The following is a 23,026-nucleotide window of genomic DNA, read 5'->3' as shown; positions in this document are numbered from 1 at the left end:
TTTATTTATTTATTTATTTATTTATTTTGAGACAGAGTCTCACTCTGTTGCCAGGCTGGAGTACAGTGGTGCAGTCTCGGCTCACTGCAGCCTCTGCCTACCAGGTTCAAGCAATTTTCCTGCCTCAGCCTCCCAAGTAGCTGGGTCTACAGGCGCACACCACCACACCCAGCTGATTTTTGTATTTTTAGTAGAGATGTGGTTTCACCATGTTGGCCAGGATGGTCTCGATCTCCTGACCTTGTGATCCGCCCACCTCGGCCTCCCAAAGTGCTGGGATTACAGGCGTGAGCCACTGAGTCTGGCTGAGATTTAAATTTTTAAGTGAAGATGGTAATATCTGCAACTGTGCACTAACCTTTATTGGGCTAGCACAGGCATCCTGTGTTAGTAGGTGCAAGAGTGTGTGTGAGTTTCACACAGTCACGGCTCTGTTGTGCGTGTGAACTGGTGGCACTGAGCAGGTAGTATTCTTGTGAATGTATTTATAGGCCAGGGTCTTTCTCCTCAACAGTTAAGAGTTGAACAAGTTTTGTTTTTTTGTTTTTTGTTTTTTTCTAGTACCTTTTTTTAAAAAATTATCCTTTCTCTAGAGCATCAGGATCTAGTAGCCTTGTCTCTTAAATGCTCATTTTAAAATCTTTCTTTCTTTCCTTTTTTTTTTTTTATTTTTTATACAGGCAGTTGTGAAAACTTCAGGACAAAATGTTTCATTTAAGGACTTGTGCTGCTAAGTTGAGGCCGTTGACGGCTTCCCAGACTGTTAAGACATTTTCACAAAACAGACCAGCAGCAGCTAGGACATTTCAACAGATTCGGTGCTATTCTGCACCCGTTGCTGCTGAGCCCTTTCTCAGTGGGACTAGTTCGAACTATGTGGAGGAGATGTACTGTGCTTGGCTGGAAAACCCCAAAAGTGTACATAAGGTAAGGCTCGCAGGGCCGTGGGTCTACCTCATGTTGGTGCGTTGGCCTGTTCCCGACTGGTCACCAGGTAAGTGTGTGCGTCCTGAGGAGTCAGCGGGCAGGCAGGCAACTGAAGCGCCGTACCAACCACCGCATCTGTATCGGACCCAGCATGGCCCCAGCAGAAGCCATGGTCCCTGGATTGGCATCCAGCGGTAGACACTGCACTTAACTCTACAAGGATGTGAAGAAGCATGTGTGTGACCCTCCAGAATCTCCGCAAGGGCTGCTTCAGGATGAAGCCTCTGAAGAAAGAAGAAAGAAAGAAAGAACGTGTGTGGAAAAGAGCAGGACCTTAGGAAGCTCCTCCATTCTGTCTGGAGAGGATACTTTCATATGTAACATGCCTTAGTCACCTCATGTAATTTCTGTATGAATGGCCTTTTAGATCATTATGTTCCTATTTTTTTCCTGTTTGTTTCTAACTTTTCTGTATTACATATAAGGGCATTTTCTAAACTTTTCACCACATGATTGCTGATGTAAGTCATGTCTTGTTTTTTTTGTTTTTGTTTTTGTTTGTTTTGTTTTGTTTGAGACAGAGTCCCGCTGTTGTCCAGGCTGGAGTGCAGTGGCGGAATCTCGGCTTGCTGCAACCTCCGCCTCCTGGGTTCAAGAGATTCCTGTGCCTCAGCCTCCCAAGTAGCTGGGACTACAGGCACACGTCACCACGCCTGACTAGTTTTTGTATTTTTAGTAGAGATGGGATTTTACTCTCTTGGCCAGGCTGGTCTCGAACCCCTGGCCTTAAGTGATCCACCCATCTTGGCCTCCCAAAGTACTGGGATTACAGGCATGATCCACCACGCCTGGCCAAGTCATGCCTTGTGACAGAATTCCTTTATTCTATTTTGAGCCAGTGAATTTTTTTGTTGTTGTTGTTTGTTTGTTTGTTTGTTTTTTTGAGACGGAGTCTCGCTCTGTCGCCCAGGCTGGAGTGCAGTGGCCGGATCTCGGCTCGCTGCAAGCTCCGCCTCCCGGGTTTACGCCATTCTCCTGTCTCAGCCTCCCGAGTAGCTGGGACTACAGGCGCCCGCCACCTCTCCCGGCTAGTTTTTTGTATTTTTTTTAGTAGAGACAGGGTTTCACCATGTTAGCCAGGATGGTCTCGATCTCCTGACCTCGTGATCCGCCCGCCTCGGCCTCCCAAAGTGCTGGGATTACAGGCTTGAGCCACCGCGCCCGGCCTGAGCCAGTGAATATTTATAGGTTTCGCTAACCACTCCTTGATTTTCAGGGAAAGCAGCCAGCCTCCTGAAGGAATTGGGAAAGCAGCGTAGTATAGTAATAAGAGGGTGAGTCCCAGCATTTCTAAGCTCCTGTGCCTCATCTGCAAGAGGTTGGGAGAATGAAAGGAGGTAGCATGAGCAAGGCACTCAGCTTGGAGGCTGTGCCTAGCCAACATTGCTTATCTTCACTGTGAATTTGGCTTTTTTTCCTACTCTTGAATCTTGGGGGCTTATCGCCAAAAGGTAGTCTGCTTCCACTGGGCTCCTGTTAACAAGCTTTCCCTTTGAGTATTAGTGTAGGAATTGTTTTTTTTTAATTTAGCTAGGTGTGGTGGCACATACCTGCAGTTCCAGCTACTCCACAGGCCGAGGCGGGAGGATTGCTGAGGCCCAGGAATTCAAGGTTATGGTGCACTATGATGGTGCCACTGCACTCCATCCTGGGCAACAGAGGGAGACCCTGTCTCTGAAATTTAAAAAAAAAAAAAAGATGCAGGGGGGCGTATATTCCCGTGACTGCTGGGCCACCAGGTCCCATTTTTTCAGGAATGCCCCTTTGTCTCAGCCTTATTGCCCAGCAATGGTGGGACTCTAACCCAATCCTTCCCTGTTTCCATGGCAACCTAGGAGCAGCATTGCTTCCTGGGCAAGGTGAGACCTGGTTTTCTGTAAGAAATCTGTAGTTTATTTCCCTAGTCTGTAAACAAATTACCCAAAAGAAGTGCTCTGTGAAACTGGCCCCTGCTTTTAATGTCATGGATGTTACTGAAGACTGTGGTTGCAGATTGTGGCAGATTTCACACACACACACACACACACACACTACAGCTGTAGATTATATCTAGAATAAAACTGAGCCCTGAGGTTTCAGAATCAAGGACTGTTATGTGCACAGGCCTATTCTTTTTTTTTTTTTTTTTTTTTTTGGACAGAGTCTTGCTCTGCCGCCCAGGCTGGAGTGCAGTGGCCGGCTCTCAGCTCACTGCAAGCTCCGCCTCCCGGGTTCACGCCATTCTCCTGTCTCAGCCTCCCGAGTAGCTGGGACTACAGGCGCCCGCCTCGTCGCCCGGCTAGTTTTTTGTATTTTTTAGTAGAGACGGGGTTTCACCGTATTAGCCAGGATGGTCTCGATCTCCTGACCTCGTGATCCGCCCGTCTCGGCCTCCCAAAGTGCTGGGATTACAGGCTTGAGCCACCGCGCCCGGCCACACAGGCCTATTCTTTTACCTTCCTTTTCTCAAACATAACCTTTTCTTGGAACCAACCAAGTTGTTTTCAGTGATGTTAGGATTTGGAGTCAGTAGCTCCTAAATGACAGTGCCTAGTGTCTGAAAGGTGAAGAGCACCTGGCTGAGACTGCATGTCCTTGTGAAGGTTTGGTCCTCAGTGATTCATGGGTAAGAGGTGCACTCTGTGAGCGGTGTGGCCACAGTGCTGTGGACACTGGGCCTGCTGCCATCATAGCTGCTCCTGCTGGAAGCTTTTGAAGATGGTTTTTGTCAGGGCATGCTGGCTTTGTGTCTTTTTGCCTGTTTCTGTTGGCAGGAATCTCCAGGGGGCACAGTGTGGTACTCACATGCATGCCCTACTCCTCCCTGCTTGTAGAGGGGAGGGGACAGGATGGTTAAGTCAGTGGGCGTGCCCTCCAGCAATCCCGGTTGTCATCTGGCAGGGACTTCATCACTCCTCTGCCATCCCAGACGACAAGGTGGGTCCTCTTTAAGTTGAATTAGGCCCAGTATGTGGTGTGTGCATGTTTTTCTTTCTTTGTCTTTTTTTTTTTTTTTTTTTTTGATACAGAGTCTCACTCTGTCGCTCAGGCTGGAGGGCAGTGGTGTGATCTTAGCTCACTGCAACCTCTGCCTCCCAGGCTCAAGCGATTCTCCTGCCATTAGCCTCCTGAGTAGCTGGGATTACAGGCCTGTGCCACCACGCCCGGCTAATTTTTGTATTTTTAATAGAGACGGGGTTTCACCATGTTAGTCAGGCTGGTCTTGAACTGCTGACCTCATGATCCACCTGCCTTGGCCTCCCAAAGTGCAGGCGTGAACCACAGCGCCTGGCTGTGTGCATGTTTTTCAAGGGAGATAATCCATAGCTTCTGTCCAATTTTCAAAGCATGTGTCACCCATGAAAGGTTAGGATCCATAGCCTTAGGGCTATTTTACTTTATTTGTGCTCTTATTTTAGAACACATAGTTTAAATAGAGATAATAATTGTTTAAATAGAGATAATACAATTAGAAGTGCTGTAGGATTTAGATAGATCATCTATCTCATCTTCTGCTTAAACATCAGAAATGTCCTGAGGTCGGATTCCGTACTTATTTTCAGAGAGCTTAACGGGGCCTGCAAGGACTAAACTCATATACAGCAGAAAAGGAACAAACTCAACATCTTCCCCTCCTGTCCTTTGGCACACTTTCCCGTTGTTATTTTTATTTTTATTTATTTTATTTATTTGTTTTTTTGAGACAGAGTCTCACGCCCAGCCTGCACTCACGCCCAGGCTGGAGTGTAGTGAGGTGATCTCTGCTCACTGCAACCTCCACCTCCTGTTTCAAGTGATTCTCGTGCCTCAGTCTCCTGAGTAGCCGAGATTACAGATACATGCCACCACACCCGGCTAATTTTTGTATTTTAGTAGAGACGGGGTTTCACCATGTTGGCCAGGCTGGTCTCAAACTCCTGACCTCAATCAGTGCCCACCTCTGCCTCCCAAACTGCTGGGATTACAGGTATGAGCCACTGCACCCAGCCCCACTGTTACTTTTAAATCTGTGTTATAGTGTTTCTAAGCATACATAGCAGTAGAGAGAAGAGTAGATGATAAACCTTGTGAGGAGACTGGTCACGCAGCTTCAACAGCTGTCTACCTTTTGCAGATCTTTTAAAAATCTGTTCCCTACCCCAGTGACTTTTTTATTTGTTGGTTTGTTTGGGGTTTGAGGAGTAGACACTGGAGTATTTTAAGGCAAATTCCAGACCTGTGTCATTTCTGGCATAAATGCATCAGTGTAACTAACTGATAAGTAAATGTTTTCATAACCACTCCCAACAAACTTTAACAGGCTAATTCTCTAATAGAATTTTTTCTCAGTCCATGTTTAAATATTTACTCTTCTCTTAAAGCTGTCCTTTTACATTTGTTTTGTTTTGTTTTTTAATTTTTATTTTACTTATTTTTTTACATTTGGTTTTATACTTTATAATTGGTTGTTGTATTCTTTATTTTAATTTAATTTATTTTTTAATTAAAACTTTTAATATAAGTAGGAGTCATGCCTGTAATCCTTACACTTTGGGAGGCTGAGGCAGGAGGATTACTTGAGCCCAGGAATTTGAGACCAGCCTAGGCAACATGGCGAGACCTTGTCTCTATTAATAAAAATAAAATAGAAAATGTTTAAAAAAATAAAAAAATGTAAATAGAGACGGAGTCTCTCTGTGTTAACCAGACTGGTCTTGAACTCCTGGGCTCAAGCAGTCCTCCCACCTTGGCCTCCCAAAGTTGTGGGATTACAGACATGAGCCACCACACCCAGCCTCTTAAAAAAAACTTTTACTCTTAAAATGCTTAACTGTTATGAAAATTGTATTTGTGGTAAAATATTTTAGCAAATCATAGCTACAAGTACCTTTTTTACCCTAAACCCGCTCCCCAGAGCAGTATCTGGTTAACTAGCTGACCTAGGTCTGTCTCTGTGGTAGGACCATCTGCCATCTCCCTTTTGTTCCTACCTTTGGTCCTATCCTAGACTTTTGTCTCTGTTATAGTCTGGCATTTGTGTTCCTCACTGACCGCTCTTAAGAACCTTCAGCAGTGGCCTGGGCTGTCAGCATATGAAGCCTTCCTCATTAGGGTCTCAGCACGTTTGAGGTCACATCAAATGGTGACATCTTACCTTTATTTATGTCTTTAAGACACAGAGCTAATTTATCCTTGTTAATAATGTTTAAGACAAACAGGTAATTGAGAACTGCTAAGCCCCCATGAGTCTGGGTGTTGGTCTCATTTTGTTTTGTAGGGACAGGTGCCCACTTACAGCTGTAGCATGATGTCAAGTTCCTTGTAATGCATCTGCCAGGTTCTGGCCCTGCTGAGGAGAGCCAGGATTAGGTCCTGAGGGAGTGGAAGGAGCTGGGGCCTGTTCTTCTCCCAACAGTGCCTTCAGCGGCTGCCTTGAGGGTGCCATCATTGGCCCTGCTTTTCTTCTAGGCCCTCTTAGCCATTTGGCTTTCCCACAGCTTGCTTTGTACCTCCGGGCTCTTCTTCTGCTCTGTGCCTTCCTCTGCCCTGCCCAGCTCCCTAAAGCCTGCCTCCCTGTTCTTGTTAACTGATGCCCATTTCTTTTTTCTTTTCTTTTTTTTTTTTTTGAGATGAGTCTCGCCCAGTCTGGAGTGCAGTGGCACGATCTCAGCTCACTGCAACCTCTGCTTCCTGGGTTCAAGCAATTCTCGTACCTCAGTCTCCCAGCTAGCTGGAATTACAGACGTGTGCCATCACGCCTGGCTAATTTTTGTGTTTTTAGTAAAGACGAGGTTTTACCATGTTGGCCAGGCTGGTCTTAAACTCCCGACCTCAGGTGATCCACCCACCCAGGCCTCCCAAGGTGCTGGGATTATAGGCGTGAGCCACCATGCCTGATGCCCATTTTTTGATGGTTTTTTCTTTTTGTACTTTTCACATGTCAGCTCCTAAAGTGTGTACATGTGGTCGCTGCAGGAGGGAGGGGCTCTATGTGTTCAGATTACAGGTGCAGGGTATTGGCCCACTGCTAAGTCTGGCCTCGATGCTCATCTGTCGACACCGTTCTGCTTCTTCCTTCCATGCTTATGAAACATAGTACTGGTATTTTCTTTTTTTTTTTTTTTTGAGGCGGAGTCTTGCTCTGTCACCCAGGCTGGAGTGCAGTGGCCGGATCTCAGCTCACTGCAAGCTCCGCCTCCCGGGCCCACGCCATTCTCCTGCCTCAGCCTCCGGAGTAGCTGGGACTACAGGCGCCCACCACCGCGCCCGGCTAATTTTTTTGTATTTTTAGTAGAGACAGGGTTTCACCGTGTTAGCCAGGATGGTCTCGATCTCCTAACCTTGTGATCCGCCCGCCTCAGCCTCCCAAAGTGCTGGGATTACAGGCGTGAGCCACTGCGCCCGGCTAGTACTGGTATTTTCTATGAGTGAAACTAAGTGGAGGAAAAGCACAGATACACACACTGTCCCATTATGGGGTGATATCGGCCTTTTCAACTCTGCAGTGTTGAAACTGCCTTGGTCTCACTTTGAAAAATAGGACTGTGGTACCCACGGTTCTGTCCTGGCTTGGGGCTCCTCCCTTGGCAGGAGCCCTGCTCCAAGTTACCCTCCTAGCTGCTGCATGTGCGGTGAAGGGGCTTCCCACAGTGGGTATGTGGAAGTATGACGTGCTCATAAGGAGATCTGATATGTTCATGTGACAAGGAACAGCTGTGTTGAAAAATCTGCAGAACACTTTGGTGCCACTCAAGTTGTTTATTTCTGGGAGTAATTCACAAGGCATTTTAGGCAATGCCAGTTGGGTGGTTGGAATACATTTTGAGTATTTTAATGTTGTATGTAATTGATTTATGAATGACTTATCAGAAATACATGTAGTCATTCTTCGGTGTCTGTAGGGGATTGGTTCCAGGGCACACTGAGGATTCTAAAATCCAAGGATGCTCATGTCCCTTCTGTAAAATGAAATATAAACTATGCATGTTCTCCTGTATACTTTAAATCATCTCTAGATTACTTGTAATACCTAATACAAGGTAAATGCTATGCAAGTAGTTGTTATACTTCATTGTTGTGGCAGCAGTCCCCAACTCTTGGCACTAGGGACCAGTTTCATGGAAGACGGTTTTTCCATGGGCTGAGGGATCAGGGGAGGATGGTTTCGCAGTGAAACTGTTCCACCTCACATCATCAGGCATTAGTTAGATTCTCATAAGGAGTGAACCTAGATCCCTTGCATGCGCAGCTCACAATCCTGTTGGCTCTCCTGTGAGAATCTAATACCCCGCTGATGTGACAGGAGGCGGAGCTCAGGTGGTAATGCTCCCTTGCTGCTCACTTCCTGCTGTGCAACCTGGTTCCAAACAGGCCAATGACTAGTACTGGTCCATGGCCTGAGGGTTGGGGATCCCTGGTTTAGAGAATAATAACAGGAAAAAAAAGTGTACATGTTCAGTACAGACAGTTTTTTTCCAACTGTTTTCAGTCCACGTTTGGTTGAATCCATGGATGCAGAACCCACAGATATGGAGGGCTGACTGTATACATAAACTGCATGGTCTACGTAAATGGGGTTTCGGCGACGAGCTTTGAAGTTACCCCTTGATGATTTTTTGTTTTTGAAGATTCAGGAGGTACATGTGTGGGTTTGTAACATGGGTAGGTTAAGTAATGGTGGGAATGGGCTTCTAGTATACCCGTCACCCAGATAATGAACATTGTACCCAATAGGTAATTTTTCAACCCTCATTCTTCTCCCACTCTCCCCCCGCCACTTGCTAATCTTTAACTTCACGTGTTAAGAGCAATCTCAGCACTTGTGGCTTTTTATGTTAAATCAGCTAAACTGACTGAGTGCGCCTTCTCCAACTTTAGCACAGTATTTCACTCTTAAGCAGTTTGCATTTATGGTTTATTTAGGGTGATAAAATTATAACCTCTTTGAAACAACAGGAAGCATGAAGCAGCACCCTCTCTTGTGTGGTAGTTTGCAGCTCATGACAGCTGTGTTCGAAGACTGTGCTGAGTGGCGGCTGCAAGAGGAAAAGCAGTCTTGCCCTGTCATCCTAGCAGGATGATTAAATAAGTTTGAACAACGGTTAAAATTCTACCTCTCTCTTCTCTCTCTGTCTGCCCGCCGCCACCCCCTTCTCTCTTTCCTTTGTCTCTCCTTTCTCTCTCTCCCCACCGGCCCTTAAAAATGAAAAAAATAAAAAAAATTAAAAACAGTTTAAATTCTAATAGAACCTACTGAGCTTCTGAAGGGAAGTACATTATGCTGTGCTGTGAAGGAGCCCAACAGGGGCTCACAGTCACTCAGCAGGGGCATGGACGCAGACTTCAGGGCCAGGAGCCAGATGCAGCAAGAAAAGAGCAAAAGTTTGGGTTGTGAAGTAAATGGGGAGGTTCCAAGATCAAACCAAGAGGTGTTTGTTGTGTGCTGTGGGAGCGTGGACCCCTCAGCAGGTAGAAGGAGAGCAAGTTTGAGGATGTGGTGCAGGAGGAGTTGGGATCCCCAAGAGCAGGAGGGACTGAGGCCAGGACAGCAGGCATACGAGGTCACTGAGGCTGGTGGGAGGAGAGAGGGTACTCCAAATGAGGATCACTGCATCTTTTGGAGCTTTTCTTTTTGAGATAGGGTCTCCATTACCCATACTGGAGTACAGTGGCACCATGGTAGCAGCCTCAAACTTCTGGGCTCAAGTGATCCACTCCCCCATCACTCCTCCATGCCTCAGCTTCCTGAATAGCTGGGACTACAGGTGCACACCACCATGCCTGACTAATATTTTAACTTTTTTGTAGAGACAGGGTCTTGTTTTTTTGCCCAGGCTGATCTCAAACTCCTGGCTTCAAGCTGTCCTCCTGCCTTGGCCTCCCAAAGTGCCGGGATTAAAAGCGTGAGCCACTGTGCCTGGTGGATGTTTTTTTGTTTTTTTGAGACAGACTCTCACTCTGTCGCCCAGGCTAGAGTACAATGGCACGATCTCGGCTCACTGCAGCCTCTACCTCCCAGGTTCAAGTGATTATCCTGCCTCAGCCTCCCGAGTAGCTGGGACCACAGGAGTGTGCCACTGCACCCGGCTAATTTTTTGTATTTTTAGTAGAGATGGGATTTTGCCATGTTAGCCAGGATGGTCTCAATCTCCTGACCTCATGATCTGCCTGGTGGATGTTTTTAATGATTATCCTTTTGTACTGTACTTAAAGCAAAAAAAAAAAAAAAAATTTTTTTTTTTGTTTAATGTCAGAAATTAAAGGAAAGGGGAGAGAGATCAAAAATACCCTAATGGGGCCAAGCACAGTGACTCACACCTGTAATCCCAGCACTTTGGGAGGCCAAGGCAGGCAGATCACGAGGTCAGGAGATCGAGACCATCCTGGCTAAGACGGTGAAACTCCGTCTCTACTAAAAATACAAAAAATAGCTGGGCGTGGTAACACACGCCTGTAGTCCCAGCTACTTGGGAGGCTGAGGCAGGAGAATGGCATGAACCCGGGAGGCATAGCTTGTAGGGAGCGAAGATTGAGCACTCTAGCGTGGGTGACAGAGCGAGACTCCGTGTCAAAAAAAAAAACAAAAAACAAAAAAAAACCTTAATGGGAAAGTAGACTCCAAGAGTGAAAAGGAGCAAATTGTTCCAGTGAGTTCCATTCTGTAGCACAGGTGTCCACAGGTGCTTGCCTTTGAGGAAATGAAAGAGCCATACTTTGTAAGTCAGAGGCAGCTCAGCTTCCCCGCACAGTCTGAAGCTGGGTGGCAGTGAGAAATTACTAAAAGGTTAGTGTCAGTTTTTCAGATGAAGTCATGTTATTAAAAAATAGTCTGTTTAGTCTCTAGGTTACTGTTCTCTGGCTCCCCTCCCCATCCAAAACTCCCTTGGAGGGAGGTTTGAGGGCTTTGAGATTCTCATATCTCTTCACATCCATGAATGGATTGTGAGGTGAGGAGATAGCTTTTAGAACCCTCTCTTTGAGTGGTCAGTCACGTGGTATTCGGTCTGAAACCCTGTAGCAGGTGCTTTGCATAGATGAATGGGGGTTCCCCCAAATAGGGTTGCATAATTATTGAGGACAGATGAGGCAGGCCTCAACCAGATGACCACAGGTGACCCCAGATTGTGGGTCTTCCCCACCTCCCTTGAGAGTTGCAATTGTGAGAGCTGATAACATGTGCCATTGTGTGCAGATCTGGGTAGTTTTAAGTGTTCTTATTTCCTGAGGGATGTCAAAAAGACTGTGAGAAAGTGATCACAGTATCTTGGATGTCATCTTTTCATGCAGTGAAAAGTCTGGTTTCCATGAATGTTTGTATAACAAACCACCCCAAAACTTGGCACCAGTGTAGCATGTCTCATGACTCTGTGGGTTGGCTAGGTTTCCCCACTCCTCCCACTGCCAGCTCCCTTGGAGCTGAGGCTCATACCAGGCTAGAAGTTATGAAGGCCTCTGATGTGTCTGGCAGTTTGTGCTGGCTGTTCACTGGGCCCTGCCATCCTCCAGTAGACCAGAGCAATTCCTGCACAAAAAGTCCTAGAGTAGCTCCAGACAGGGAAAGGAAAGGCTGTGGGGCCTTTGAGGCCTAGGTCCAGACCATACACTGCTACTGCCTACCCCATTACCTAGGTTAGAGCAAGTCACAGAGAGCCCTTAGGGACATCCATCTGGGGAGAGGAGAAGGTGTGGCCACTGGACAGTCCTCCACAGCCCTTTTCATAATGACCCTGATAGAGCAGCCACCTTTAGTCTAGTGCAGAGTCCCAGCAAATATTCTGATATCAGTAGATTCCATACGGCAGAGCTGAAGGAGCTGTTCTTTGCTAATCTTGGAAGTTTATTGATGTTTTATTTACACCTGTACAGAGAGAAGATAAGAGAGATTGTTCAGAAATATTCTGTCACCTTTAATGACTAAGCATTGCTATAATGGAGCATGTGGTTTCCTTAATTGAAGAATACCTAAATAGAAGCCCATTCTTAACTGGCTTCAGTATCAACAGTCTGTAGTGGCAGCTCAGCAGGCCTGGATTGCAGTGCCCTACCTTGTTTTTGCTTCATAGGCGGAAGGGTGGTAGGTGGTACTCTGGCCTAGTCAAGGTCTGAGCAAGGCCTGCATTGATGGAAGGTGCAGAGTCCAGCTCTACCATCTGCACATTTTCTTTGGAGACTTGTGCTTAGCCCAACAGCAGAAATCATTTGCTGAAGGCTCGGAGGTGGGCATTCCATCCGCAGGTCTCCCCAATAGGGAGTACCCTGTTTGGACGTTCAGGGCAGTGACACATATGGGTTTTAAATCTTATTCAGGAAAGGCTCTGGCCCACACATTTAGGGCCATTTCCTGGGCAGCATTGGAAGGAGTGGCAGAGGTCATGCAGGCCTGCCCTGTGTTGTGTGCAGGAAAGGAATGAGTTGTTGGTCTATACACTGAGGCCGGGATGGGAGGCCTGCCCCTTACAGCAGCACTGGGTGAACTCCAGGCAGGCTGGTCACGTGGTGCCCAGCAGCTGACTTTTTATCAGCTTGGCTAGATTAGAATGAGCTGAAAGGAGAGCCATACGCCCGTGTTCCTTGGTTACGTGGTGCCCTGTAGTTCATATTTATAGCAATTAAAAAGCATAGTGTCAGAACTTAATAAGTGAGGTTGTGTGGATAGTGCTGGGCCTCATCAACTTATCACCTAAGTGATTGCCTTTCAGCCTGGGTGTGGCTCCATGCAGCAAGGAGACCAGAGCCTGCCCCACCCGTGCCCTGCATTATTTAGACAAGGTGGCAGTAACGTGGTGACCAAGGTTAGCGGTGTGTGTGGGTAGGACTTGTTCTGTGGCTGAGGTGGAGTAGGGAGGGCAGCTGTAGGAATGGTGTCTGTAGGGGCTATGGATAGATGAGACGAAGTGGTCTCATCAGTCCAGAGCCACCCATAGTCATAGAGCTTCGGCTAAGTTGTAACACTCTCCTCATGTTCCCCATCAGCTTCTTGAACAAATGCAAGTATATGTACAAGGACTTTATAAAAAAATTTTTTTTTGAGACGGAGTCTCACTGTCACCAGCCTGGACTCCCTGATTCAAGCTATTCTTCTGCCTTAGCCTCCCGAGTAACTGGGACTACAGGCACGTGCCACCACGTCCAGCTAATTTTTGTATTTTCAGTAGAGACGGGGTTTCACCATGTTGGCCAGGATGGTCTCAATCTCCTGACTTCGTGATCCTCCCGCCTCCGCCTCCCAGAGTGCTGGGATTACAGGCGTGAGCCACCACACCTGGCCGGACTTTATAAATTTTAAAATTTATAAAGCTGTGCAAATGCAGGGCCATCATCTTAAATAGCCTGTGTTTGAGACTTGTGGACAAGAAAACAGGCCAGAGAACTGAAGCAACTTCCCGAATCCTCATGCAGCCCATAGGAGGCAGACCTAGGGCCTGGGGACCCAGGAGGTGGCCACAGTCAGTCCTGCTGGTCTATGAGTGGGCACCGAGGGCTGTAGAGCACCATCCTGCTTGACGGTGGGTGTCGACTACTGCTGGGGGAAGGGATGTCAGATGGTATCTTAGCCACCCTCAGAAATAGGAAGCCCTACCTATTGGAAACCTCACAACCAAGGATTTGCCGGGAGCTTGGCCCTCGAGACTCCCAACTGCTGACTCAGGAAGGCGGAGTCTGTTGCGTGTAGCTGCTGATGTGTGGGAACAGACAAGTGCTCCTTGGTTAGCAGAGTGGCACCTGCTGAGGTCAGCACCTCTGCTGCAGTGAGGGGCACCCCTGGACTCAGACTCTCCCAGGGTGGAACCCTGTACTTGTCAGGCTGTTCCCCCAAAAAGGAGGCTGAATACCATCGGAATTTAATTTGGTAAAGGTTGGGTAAGCACCTGCCACATGCAGAGAGCATTGAGGTGTTTCCAGCCTTTCAAGAGCTTCCTTCGAAGAAAGAGCACTGGCCACTGTGAGGAAAGTGCATTGTGGTTGAATAGAGTTCTGAGTCTGTGGGAGCTTGGGTAGCAGTGTCTTTTGACTTGGAAAACAGAGCTTCATTTATTACAGCTAAGTGCCTTTAGTTACCCAAAATTAAATAGGAGGTCTGGTTTCATTTCATCCAGAATGTAAAAATTATTTACTGCTGAAATCTATCATGTTTAAGTCATCTCAGCAACAAGTTGATGATCAGACCCACTCATGGGAAGTTGGTGGTGGGTGGGGTGGGGGGTACACAAGCTCCCTGCCTGCGAACCACCCCTCCCTCTGATGCCATTTGGTGGCAAAGGTCAGCCACTACCCTGGTCAGGTGTTTGCTCCTCTTGGGGGTGGTTAGTGGTTTTCTCCTTAATCTCCCGTGTTCTTTTTCACTCACCTGCAGCCTGGTTCCAGCTCACCTGCCCAGCCTGGTTTCTTAACCATCTGTACACCCTGCATGTGGCAGTACCATGAGTCAGCACGTGGTGGACGGGCACTGGCTAGGTGCTCCCGCTGTCTGTTCTCTTTGGCCAAATGTCTTCTCTCTCCTCGTCAGTCTCCTCAGGCCTTACCCTGCCTTTAGGGCTCAGACCATGGACCCCTCCTCAGAGCAGCCTTGCTTTCCTCTCCTACCCCACTTGTCTTACTCTTCGTTTCTCAGCACTTGGATCCATTCTTTGAATTTACACGTTTACTGGTTTTTCTTATTCTTATTGAGAGTAAGAAGCTCATTTTAGTCGTCTTCCTGTTCACAAATCTTATAGTATGCCACATATAGTTAATAGATATTTGTTGAATTGAATGAGAATTATTGGATTTTTAGAAATAATGGCATTCATTGGCCCAGCATGGTGCCTCACGCCTGTAATCCCAGCCCTTTTGGGAGGCTGAGGCGGGTGGATCACCTGAGGTCGGGAGTTCGAGACCAGCCTGTCCACCATGGTGAATCCCCGTCTCTACTAAAAATACAAAAATTAGCCAGACATGATGGCAGTGCCTGTAATCCCAGCTACTGGGGAGGCTGAGGCAGGAGAATCACTTGAAACTGGAATGAGGGTTGGGGGGTAGTTGCAGTGAGCCAAGATGACACCACTGCACTCCAGCCTGGGCGATAGAGCCAGACTCTGTCTCAAAAAAAAAAAGGTATTCATTTTTTGACATGGTACATCCTTCACACATCTGACACTCTTAGGAAAATGTTTATGTGTGGTGAGAACTTCATCAGAATCCCATAGTCCCTTGTAGGGCTCAGAAGTTGGCCTCCTGGAAATGAGTAGTTTCCTTCACCGCTCCCCTGGCCCAGGACCCCTCACTCCTTCTGGCTCACCTTTTCTGGCAGCTTCCTGCCCCTTGAATGTCATTTACAGCCTTGCCCACTTACCTTCACATTTTAACCTTTTTTCCCTTATCCGTGACATTGTCATTGAATGGCCAGAGAATTAACTGTCTGTGACTGTATATTTGGGGCAAGGCAAGGGGACAGATATTTTCCTTACGTTATTAGTTGTGCAACAGAAGCCAATTAAGAGATTGGAGAGGTGAATAACACTAGTGATGGGTTGCAACTTGGGTGTGGAGCTGGGCACACCCGCGTACGTCACTGTGACTCAGAAGTCCATGTCACCACCCTGAGCCAAGTACTAAAGTAAGACCCAAATACCACACTTACTTCATAAAGAAGCCAAAGTCTGACTGCCTCCATTTCTCATGAGTGAAAAACTATTTCTGTTATAGGAAACTTTTGTCTTCAGTGTTTTTGATGGTAGCTGGCTATTAGATTGTGTATTCTTAAGTCTGATTTTCCCCATTACTGTGCTTTCTCCTTTTCACTTCTGCTTTGTCACTTGGAATGTTTCTAGAAGTAGAAGTCACTGCCCCTGCCCACATCAGACTGCGGTTCCGGGACATCCAGGCAACAGCAAGGAATAATTAGGAATAAATTTGGCTGGAAGAAAGGGAAAATGCAGCTTAGGCAACTTAAACCAACAGGCTTATTTTTCTCACTCAGTTAGTAGAGCTGAGGTTGCCTGACTCAGCTCAGGTTCTCAGTGAGCCATCAGCCACCAGGTGCCACCTTCCAGTGAGTGGGCTTCTATCCCTTCCAGGTGTCTCTTCATGCTCCATGGGAATTAGATGGGACATGCTTTGGCTCTCACTTCCAGAAGCTTTCTCTTCGTTTCGAAGGGGCTTCCCTTTGCACTGGCTGGTCAGTGACTCAGCCTAGTCTCGATTTATCCCCCAGGATGGGGACAGACAGCAGGGGAGAGATCTCAGGTTGAGATGAGTATACAGTAAGGGCTGGGAATATCAGAAGGGGAAACCCTCTCCTAGATAGTGACAAAGCTAAGCGACCATGTGTAGGGAGAGGACAAACATCCCATGGAAAGAAGGGTAGCTGCCAGGCCTGGGGGAAGGAAGGAGCATGGTGCCGGGGCATGGGAGCAGGTGGACAGGGAGGGCTCTGCAGGTCCCCTGGAACCTAAAGCCAGGGGTCATGGAAGGCAGATCCAGATTCAGGTGCTCAGAGGATGAGGCAGAGGTGGGTAGTTTAAGGAGCTGGAGAAGAGGTATCTCCTTGGGGAGAGTGGAAGATATTGGAGAGATGCAGGGTTGCAGGACAACAGGGAAGTGGAAAGAGAGTGGGGGATGGACTGTGGCATCTGGCCCCCCGCCAGGAAGGAAGTGGCCCCACTGGTGACTCATACAGGGAGGGGTGGGGCCATTGGGTGGCTGGGAGCTCTGGTACTTGGGCAGGTCTGGCTTCCTGCTGCCACATCTGTTGGGAGGTGAAGCCTGTAGGCCAAAAAATGACCTTCATTTTCAAAGCCTTTTTGAATAAATAAACTTTTTTGAGGTTTAACTTACATACATTAAAATTCACTTGTTTTAAGTGTTTAGTGCAGTAGGTTTTGCCAAATATATGCAGTCACTACACTCGACACAAAGCATTCTATCACTCAAATTCAAAAACCTTTCAGTATACCTCTAGGTCTTGGTGCAAAGAGGGCTTGCTGTTGTTGGGTGTGCAGGCTCACCCAGTCCTGGAGACAGAATGGGCTCTTTGAAGGTGGGGCAGGGTGCTCCCCCAGTGGTGCGGGAACTGAGCCGACCGGAGAGTGAATGGGATGCGTGGTGTAAGATGAATAAGGGAAAGGCTGCAGAAGTTGCATTCCCAGCATTTTCCTTCCCGGGGATTCCCAGCAGCTCAGCAGTACCGGTATGAACCAGTTTTTTTCTGACCGCCTCCAGCATGCGCTGAATTTCCGTCTGTGCAGTTGTCCTCAGCCAATTGAAAATCACCTGGAGTTTTATTCCAAGCACAAAAGAAGGTCAGAGAGAGGAGGCCCGATGATCATGATCGCCCTCTTTCCAGGGCCTAGGCTGGAACGAGTCCTGCAGCCTTTGTGCTCTCAGGACCAGAGAGCTGACCTTGTGGAAATTCCTTTCATTTTATTGTTGAGCCCAGAAGCTCCCAGCTCTCTTTGGCAAGGTTAAGCTAGGATAAGAGGCACTATTACTAGAGTGACCAGAGTTCTTTATATAAGTGTTGCTCTGCTATTGCTCAGTTAACCTTATTAATACCCTGCGTGGTGACTGCTGTGTATAAATTCTGCCAGTGGGAATATGATTGACTTTCCAGTTGTTCCAAGTAAGTTAGAAAAGCCCACAGAGAGCTTCAGTAAAAGTTAGCTATACTTATCACTGTTGCTATTATTTTTTTTTAATTTTTTACTGTTTTAATTGTTATTCAAAGCTAATTTTATTGAAAAGAAGTAAACTTGTGATTTTGCTATGACTTTTGGCTCTGAATTCAAAAGTGGATATTGTCCCCTAGGATAAAGGAGGCTGTTTGTACAGCTGGAGAGACCCTTGATCCAAGGTCTTGCTCTTGGGCGACTTGGGTGACTTCGCCCTGTGTTTCTGGACACTTAATGGGTTTTACGAAGTAGAAGAAAGACAGTATGTTTTAAGGGTTTAATAAAGTTTGGGTTGTGCTGCTCTCTCGTACTTACTGGGATTGAGGATCATGCCCTATCCATGAACCTTGTTGTAGCCCCAGGGAACTAAGTAAGTGTCCACAGCTAGACTTGGGGTGCGGGTCACATGGTGTGAGGATAGACATTCTAACACTGGAGCAAGTTTGGGATAAAGAAAACTTTGGATTATGTTTTTTGTAGGTTTTTTTTTTTTTTTTGTGTTTTTTTTTTTTTTTTTTTTTTGGCTGGATGGAGTCTCACTCTGTCACCAAGCTGGAGTGCAGTGGTGTGATCTCTAGCTCACTGCAACCTCCGACTCCCTGGTTCAAGTGATTGGTCCTGCTCAGCCTCCCGAGTAGCTGGGATTACAGGCACGCATCACCATGCCAGCTAATTTTTGCATTTTTAGTAAGAGGACAGGGTTTCCATCATGTTGTCCAGGATGACTTGATCTCCTAACCTCAGTGATCCATCCGCCCTCGGCCTCCCAAATGCCTGGGATTACAAGCATGAGCCACCGCACCCGGCCCTTTTTCTTTTTTTTTTCTGTTTTCTTTTTTTGGAAACAGGATCTCGCTCTGTTGCCCCAGGCTGGAATACAATGGTGCAATCTTCAGCTCACTGCAACCTCTGCCTCCGGGTTTAAGCGATTCTCATGCCACAGCCTCCCAAGTAGCTGGGACTGCTGGCCCTGCGCCACACACCCCAGCTAATTTTTGTATTCTTTAATAAGAACAGAGTTCCACCATGTTGGCCAGGTGGTCTCAAACTCCTTGACCTCAGGTGATCCGCCCACCTTGGCCTCCCAAATGCCTGGAATGTACAGGTTAACCTGCGCCGGCCTGATTAGGTTTTAGCCCAAAAAAAAAAAAAAAAAAATGACAGTGACAGCGTTGCTGCTTGGTTCTTGCTGTGCAGGAGGGGATACAGCCAGACTGAAACTCCTGCCCAGTAGCCTGCCTGTATTTGAGGGGCTTCTCCTTTTAGGTCAAGTCTCAAGTTATTGGAGGCCTGGGTAAGGCAAAAGTGCAGTCATTGGTCATCACCTGTTTTCCAATAGGATGGATGTCCCAATGCCGTGTGTCCCAGTCATCTCGCTTCTTAGAATGTAGGGAGCTCTCTCCCTGCTGGAAAGCTCCATGAAGTCAGAAGTACCTGAGGGTGTCCAGTGTGTTTGTGCACAGCCACCTTTTGATCCCTGTGTCCTTTGACAGAACCAGTCATGGACTAAGTGGGAGGCAGCCTTTTAACTTTGCCTAGGGAGTTTGATGCTGAACATCCTCTTGTTTTCTCTTGTAAGAGTAAGTCCGTTTTTTCTCTGGTGGAAATACTGCCTTTTCTTATGTTGGAGAACACTTAAGTTTTCGTGAGAACCAATTTAATGGAGGGAAGATTGAGAGAATCTCTTTGGAGATTCCAAACTCTTGGGTTAACTTTAGCAAACATTTTGAACGCATCTGTTTGAAAAGAAAGTTTAGGCCCAGCGTGGTGGCTCATGCCTATAAACCTAGCACTTAGGGAGGCTGAGACGGGCATGATCACTTGAGCTCAGGAGTTCAAGAAAGCTGGGCAACATGGTGAAACCTCATCTCCACAAAAAAAATATAAAAATATTAACCATGCTGGTGGTGCATGCCATTGTCCCAGCTAACTCAGGAGGGCGAAACAGGAGAATCACTTAGTCCTGGAAAGTGGGGGTTTACAGTGAGCCCAGATCATGCCACTCCAGCCTGAGCAGCAGAGCCACCCTGGTCCTTCAAAAAATAAAAGGGAAAGAAAAGGAAAGTCTGCAAGCCTTTTTTCATGTTCCCTGATTGTTTGGGTTACATTTGTATAAGATGCTCTGTAATAGGTTTTGTGAGGAGGTGCCAGAAGAGACCCCACATCTCTCTTCTACAATCAGCCAAGTAACAAAGAAATCCACCAAGGTAAAAAACAGTAAAACCTCAATAGTTTGATTTGTAAAAACATTTTTTTTTTGTATTTTTTTTTTTAATAGAGACGGGGTTTCCCGTGTGACCAGGATGGTGTCGATCTCCTGACCTCGTGATCCACCCGTCTCGGCCTCGACCAAAGTGCTGGATACAGGGCTTGAGCCACCCCCCGCGCCCGGCCTGTAAAAACATTTTAAAGGCCGGGCCGCATGGCTCACGCAATGTCAATCCCAGCACTTTGGGGACCGAGGCGGTGGATACGAGGTCAGGAGGTCGAGACAGCCTGGCCAACACAGTGGAAACCCGTCCTCTACTAAAAATACAAAATTAGCTGGGCGTAGTGGCGGACACCTGTAATCCCAACTACTCAGGAGGCTGAGGCAGAAGAATCGCTTGAACCTGGGAGGCAGAGGTTTCAGTGAGCCAAGATTACACCACTGCACTCCAGCCTGGGCAACAGAGCTAGACTCTGTCCCAAAAAAAAAAAAAAAAAAATTAAATATAATTTACGTAACATAAATGTCATTATTTGGCCTGATCCTGGTGACTCACAACTGGATTCCCATCACTTTGGGAGACTGAGTCAGGAGGATTACTTGAGGCTGAGAGTTTGAGACCAGCCTGGGCAACAGAGCAAGAACCTGTTTCTTTAAAAAAAAAAAAAAAAAGGTCATTTTTACGTGTACCATTCAGTGGAGTATTGTTTTGTTTTTAACAGATGGGATCTTGCTGTATTGCCCAGGCCAGCCTTGAATTCCTAGGCTTAAGTGATCCTCCTGATTCTGCTTCCCAAGTGCCTGGGACTACAGGCGCATGCCACTGCACCCAGCTATAGTGGTTTTTAGTATATTCACAATACTGTGCAGTTACATCTCTGGTGGTGGTTTTCTTTAAATTATTTTTTCTGAATGCCAAAAAAATACGTGCTTATTATAGAATGTTTTAAAGATTCTACAAGAAAGAAAAAGGAAAGGAAAAAAAAAATATTTCACAAAACTCCCCTCAAAAACAGATTTCACTGAGAGACCAGACTCCCCTTCATGAGGCAGGTGGTCCAGGCCTGTGCGTTATCATTGTGTGTTTTCTAGTTTGTGTCTAGCAGCAGTATATAGCAGTGCTCTTGGTAGTAGGACCATCTGAGTGATGTACATCTATGCCCTAGCAAGCATTATAAAAGAACCTGTCTGAAAAAGCCAGAAGACCATAAGGAAGAGCATACTGGATTCTGTAGCCATCTCTACCTTCTCGTCTCTAGACCCAGACAGACCCATTTGATAGCCACCCATATCCCAGACAAGGAACACATCTGGGTGGCATCTTGTTAGAAGGAGAATGCAAAGATCTCATAAAGTTTTGCCTTTGCCTCTGCAAGTTTTTCAAGACAGTCTTATCAGAGTTTATTGATGGAAGAATTTTAGAGGCTAGAAAATGTATTGCAGAAAAGAAAAACAATGTTTTTATTTTTTTTTAACTGGTGTTTTGCCAGGCGCGGTGGCTCACGCCTGTAATCCCAACACTTTGGGAGGTCAGGGCAAGTGGATCGCTTGAGGTCGAGAGTTTGAGACCAGCCTGGTCAATAAAACCCCATCTCTACTAAAAATACAAAAATTAGCCAAGCCTGGTGGCATGCACCTGTTATCCCAGCTACTCAGGAGGCTGAGGCAGGAGACTCACTTGAACCGGGGAGGTGGAGGTTGCAGTGAGCTGAGATCATGCCACCACACTCCAGCCTGGGCAAGAGAGCGAGACTTCATCTCAAAATAAATAAATAAATAAAATAAAATAAATAAGTTGGTGTTTAATTGTGCTTTTCTTTTTGCAATGAACTTTTGTGAAGTCTTAGTATGTCTGATCTCTTAAATATTTTAAAAGCTTGCATCTTTGTATGAGATGAATAAACTGTTACAGTTCACAGTATCTCTGCAGATTGTAAATCAAATAATTCAGACATGAACTAGCCAAAAATAGTAGGAATGTAAGTGAATTATAGTTTTTCTAAGGAAATTCGAACTGATACTAACAACTGACTTTTGTGAAGTACTTGTGAAGTATTAGACTGTGTGCTAATGCCTTTAACTAGGGTAGTCTTTACAGCATACCTATGAAGAATGTATATCTTTCTCTCCTCATAGATGAGAAAACACAGAAAGGTAACTCACTAAGAACTTACCTCTTGAATTTGAATTTTTATTGCCGACACAGAGATCAGATTTGAATTTCCATCTCTGACCCCACACCTTGAGCTCTTAGCTCCTGAGTGCCCCCTGAAGTAGTAATGAGATTATTTCTCTGTGCGGTTAATGCTGCCTCTTACAAAGGATCAGGTTGTGCTTTGTGTCCAGGGAAGTGAAAGGACATGAGCAAGGTGACCCTGGGCTCTTCACAGGCTGTGCTGAGCTTCTAGGGTCTTGAGGGAGGCGCTTGATGGGGTGTGAGCATCTGGCACCCCACAGAAGAACCGGTAGGGTTTGCAAACCTATAGACAGAAGGTCAAGAGATCACCTCCCAAGGGCTGGGGCCTGGGGAGAAGACTGAGACAGTGAGTGTCTCTGTTGACCTACTTCCTGAGTCTGTCCCCAGGCCCAGTGTATGGGAGCTGAGGAGAGCTGTTTGGCATTGGGCCTTTGGGGTATGTGTGTTGATGGAAGGCGGCCACAGGGCATCTGTGTTATAGCTGTGGGGGTCAGAAAGTGCATCCCGAAGACCAAAGGAGTGGAAAGCAGGGGGCCTGAACGCTGAGAGAAACCCACCGTTTGGGAACAAACAGAGACCCCACTGTCCAGAACAGGAGGAAGCGGGCTCAGCCAGCCTATGGTAGACTTGCCTTGCCTGCAGAGAGCAGTTGTCTGTGGCCACAGATGCATCCTGGACTTAGGGGAGCAGTGAGGTAACCCTGTACCTTCTTTGTCTTTAGTCATGGGACATTTTTTTTCGCAACACGAATGCCGGAGCCCCACCGGGCACTGCCTACCAGAGTCCCCTTCCCCTGAGCCGAGGTTCCCTGGCTGCTGTGGCCCATGCCCAGTCCCTGGTGGAAGCACAGCCCAACGTGGACAAGCTCGTGGAGGACCACCTGGCGGTGCAGTCGCTCATCAGGGCGTATCAGGTAAGGTGGGCGCTCTCACACGGGAAAGGGTGCAGTGTTCCTCAGGTCGTGCCTCGTGGGCCCTATCGACCTTTCTGAGTGTATGTTGTCGTTTTACTTTTACCTCCTCAAAT

The 23,026-nt window shown here is 46.9% G+C and overlaps 1 protein-coding gene across 5 annotated transcripts in view; it reads left to right on the top strand.

The window, feature by feature from the left end:
* The window catches only part of OGDH (oxoglutarate dehydrogenase), a 100,375-nt gene that overhangs the window by 17,120 nt on the left and 60,229 nt on the right, over positions 1-23,026 (top strand). For 4 of the 5 annotated variants that reach the window (XM_017871679.1, XM_017871680.1, XM_017871676.1 and 1 more), the window contains exons 2-3: positions 681-927; positions 22,722-22,913. In XM_017871679.1, coding sequence (XP_017727168.1) covers positions 706-927; positions 22,722-22,913 — 414 coding nt within the window. In that variant the 5' untranslated portion in view covers positions 681-705. Of the gene's footprint in view, positions 1-680; positions 928-8,391; positions 8,399-11,625; positions 11,629-22,721; positions 22,914-23,026 lie in introns of those variants that run through there. The other variant, XM_017871681.1, reaches the window with a different exon arrangement.

Source organism: Rhinopithecus bieti, unplaced genomic scaffold, assembly GCF_001698545.2.
Source record: "Rhinopithecus bieti isolate Rb0 unplaced genomic scaffold, ASM169854v2 scaffold_6908, whole genome shotgun sequence".
In the NCBI taxonomy this organism is placed as follows: domain Eukaryota; kingdom Metazoa; phylum Chordata; class Mammalia; order Primates; family Cercopithecidae; genus Rhinopithecus; species Rhinopithecus bieti.
The sequence above is the reverse complement of the archived record's forward strand: the minus strand, read 5'-3'. Positions and strand labels throughout refer to the sequence as shown.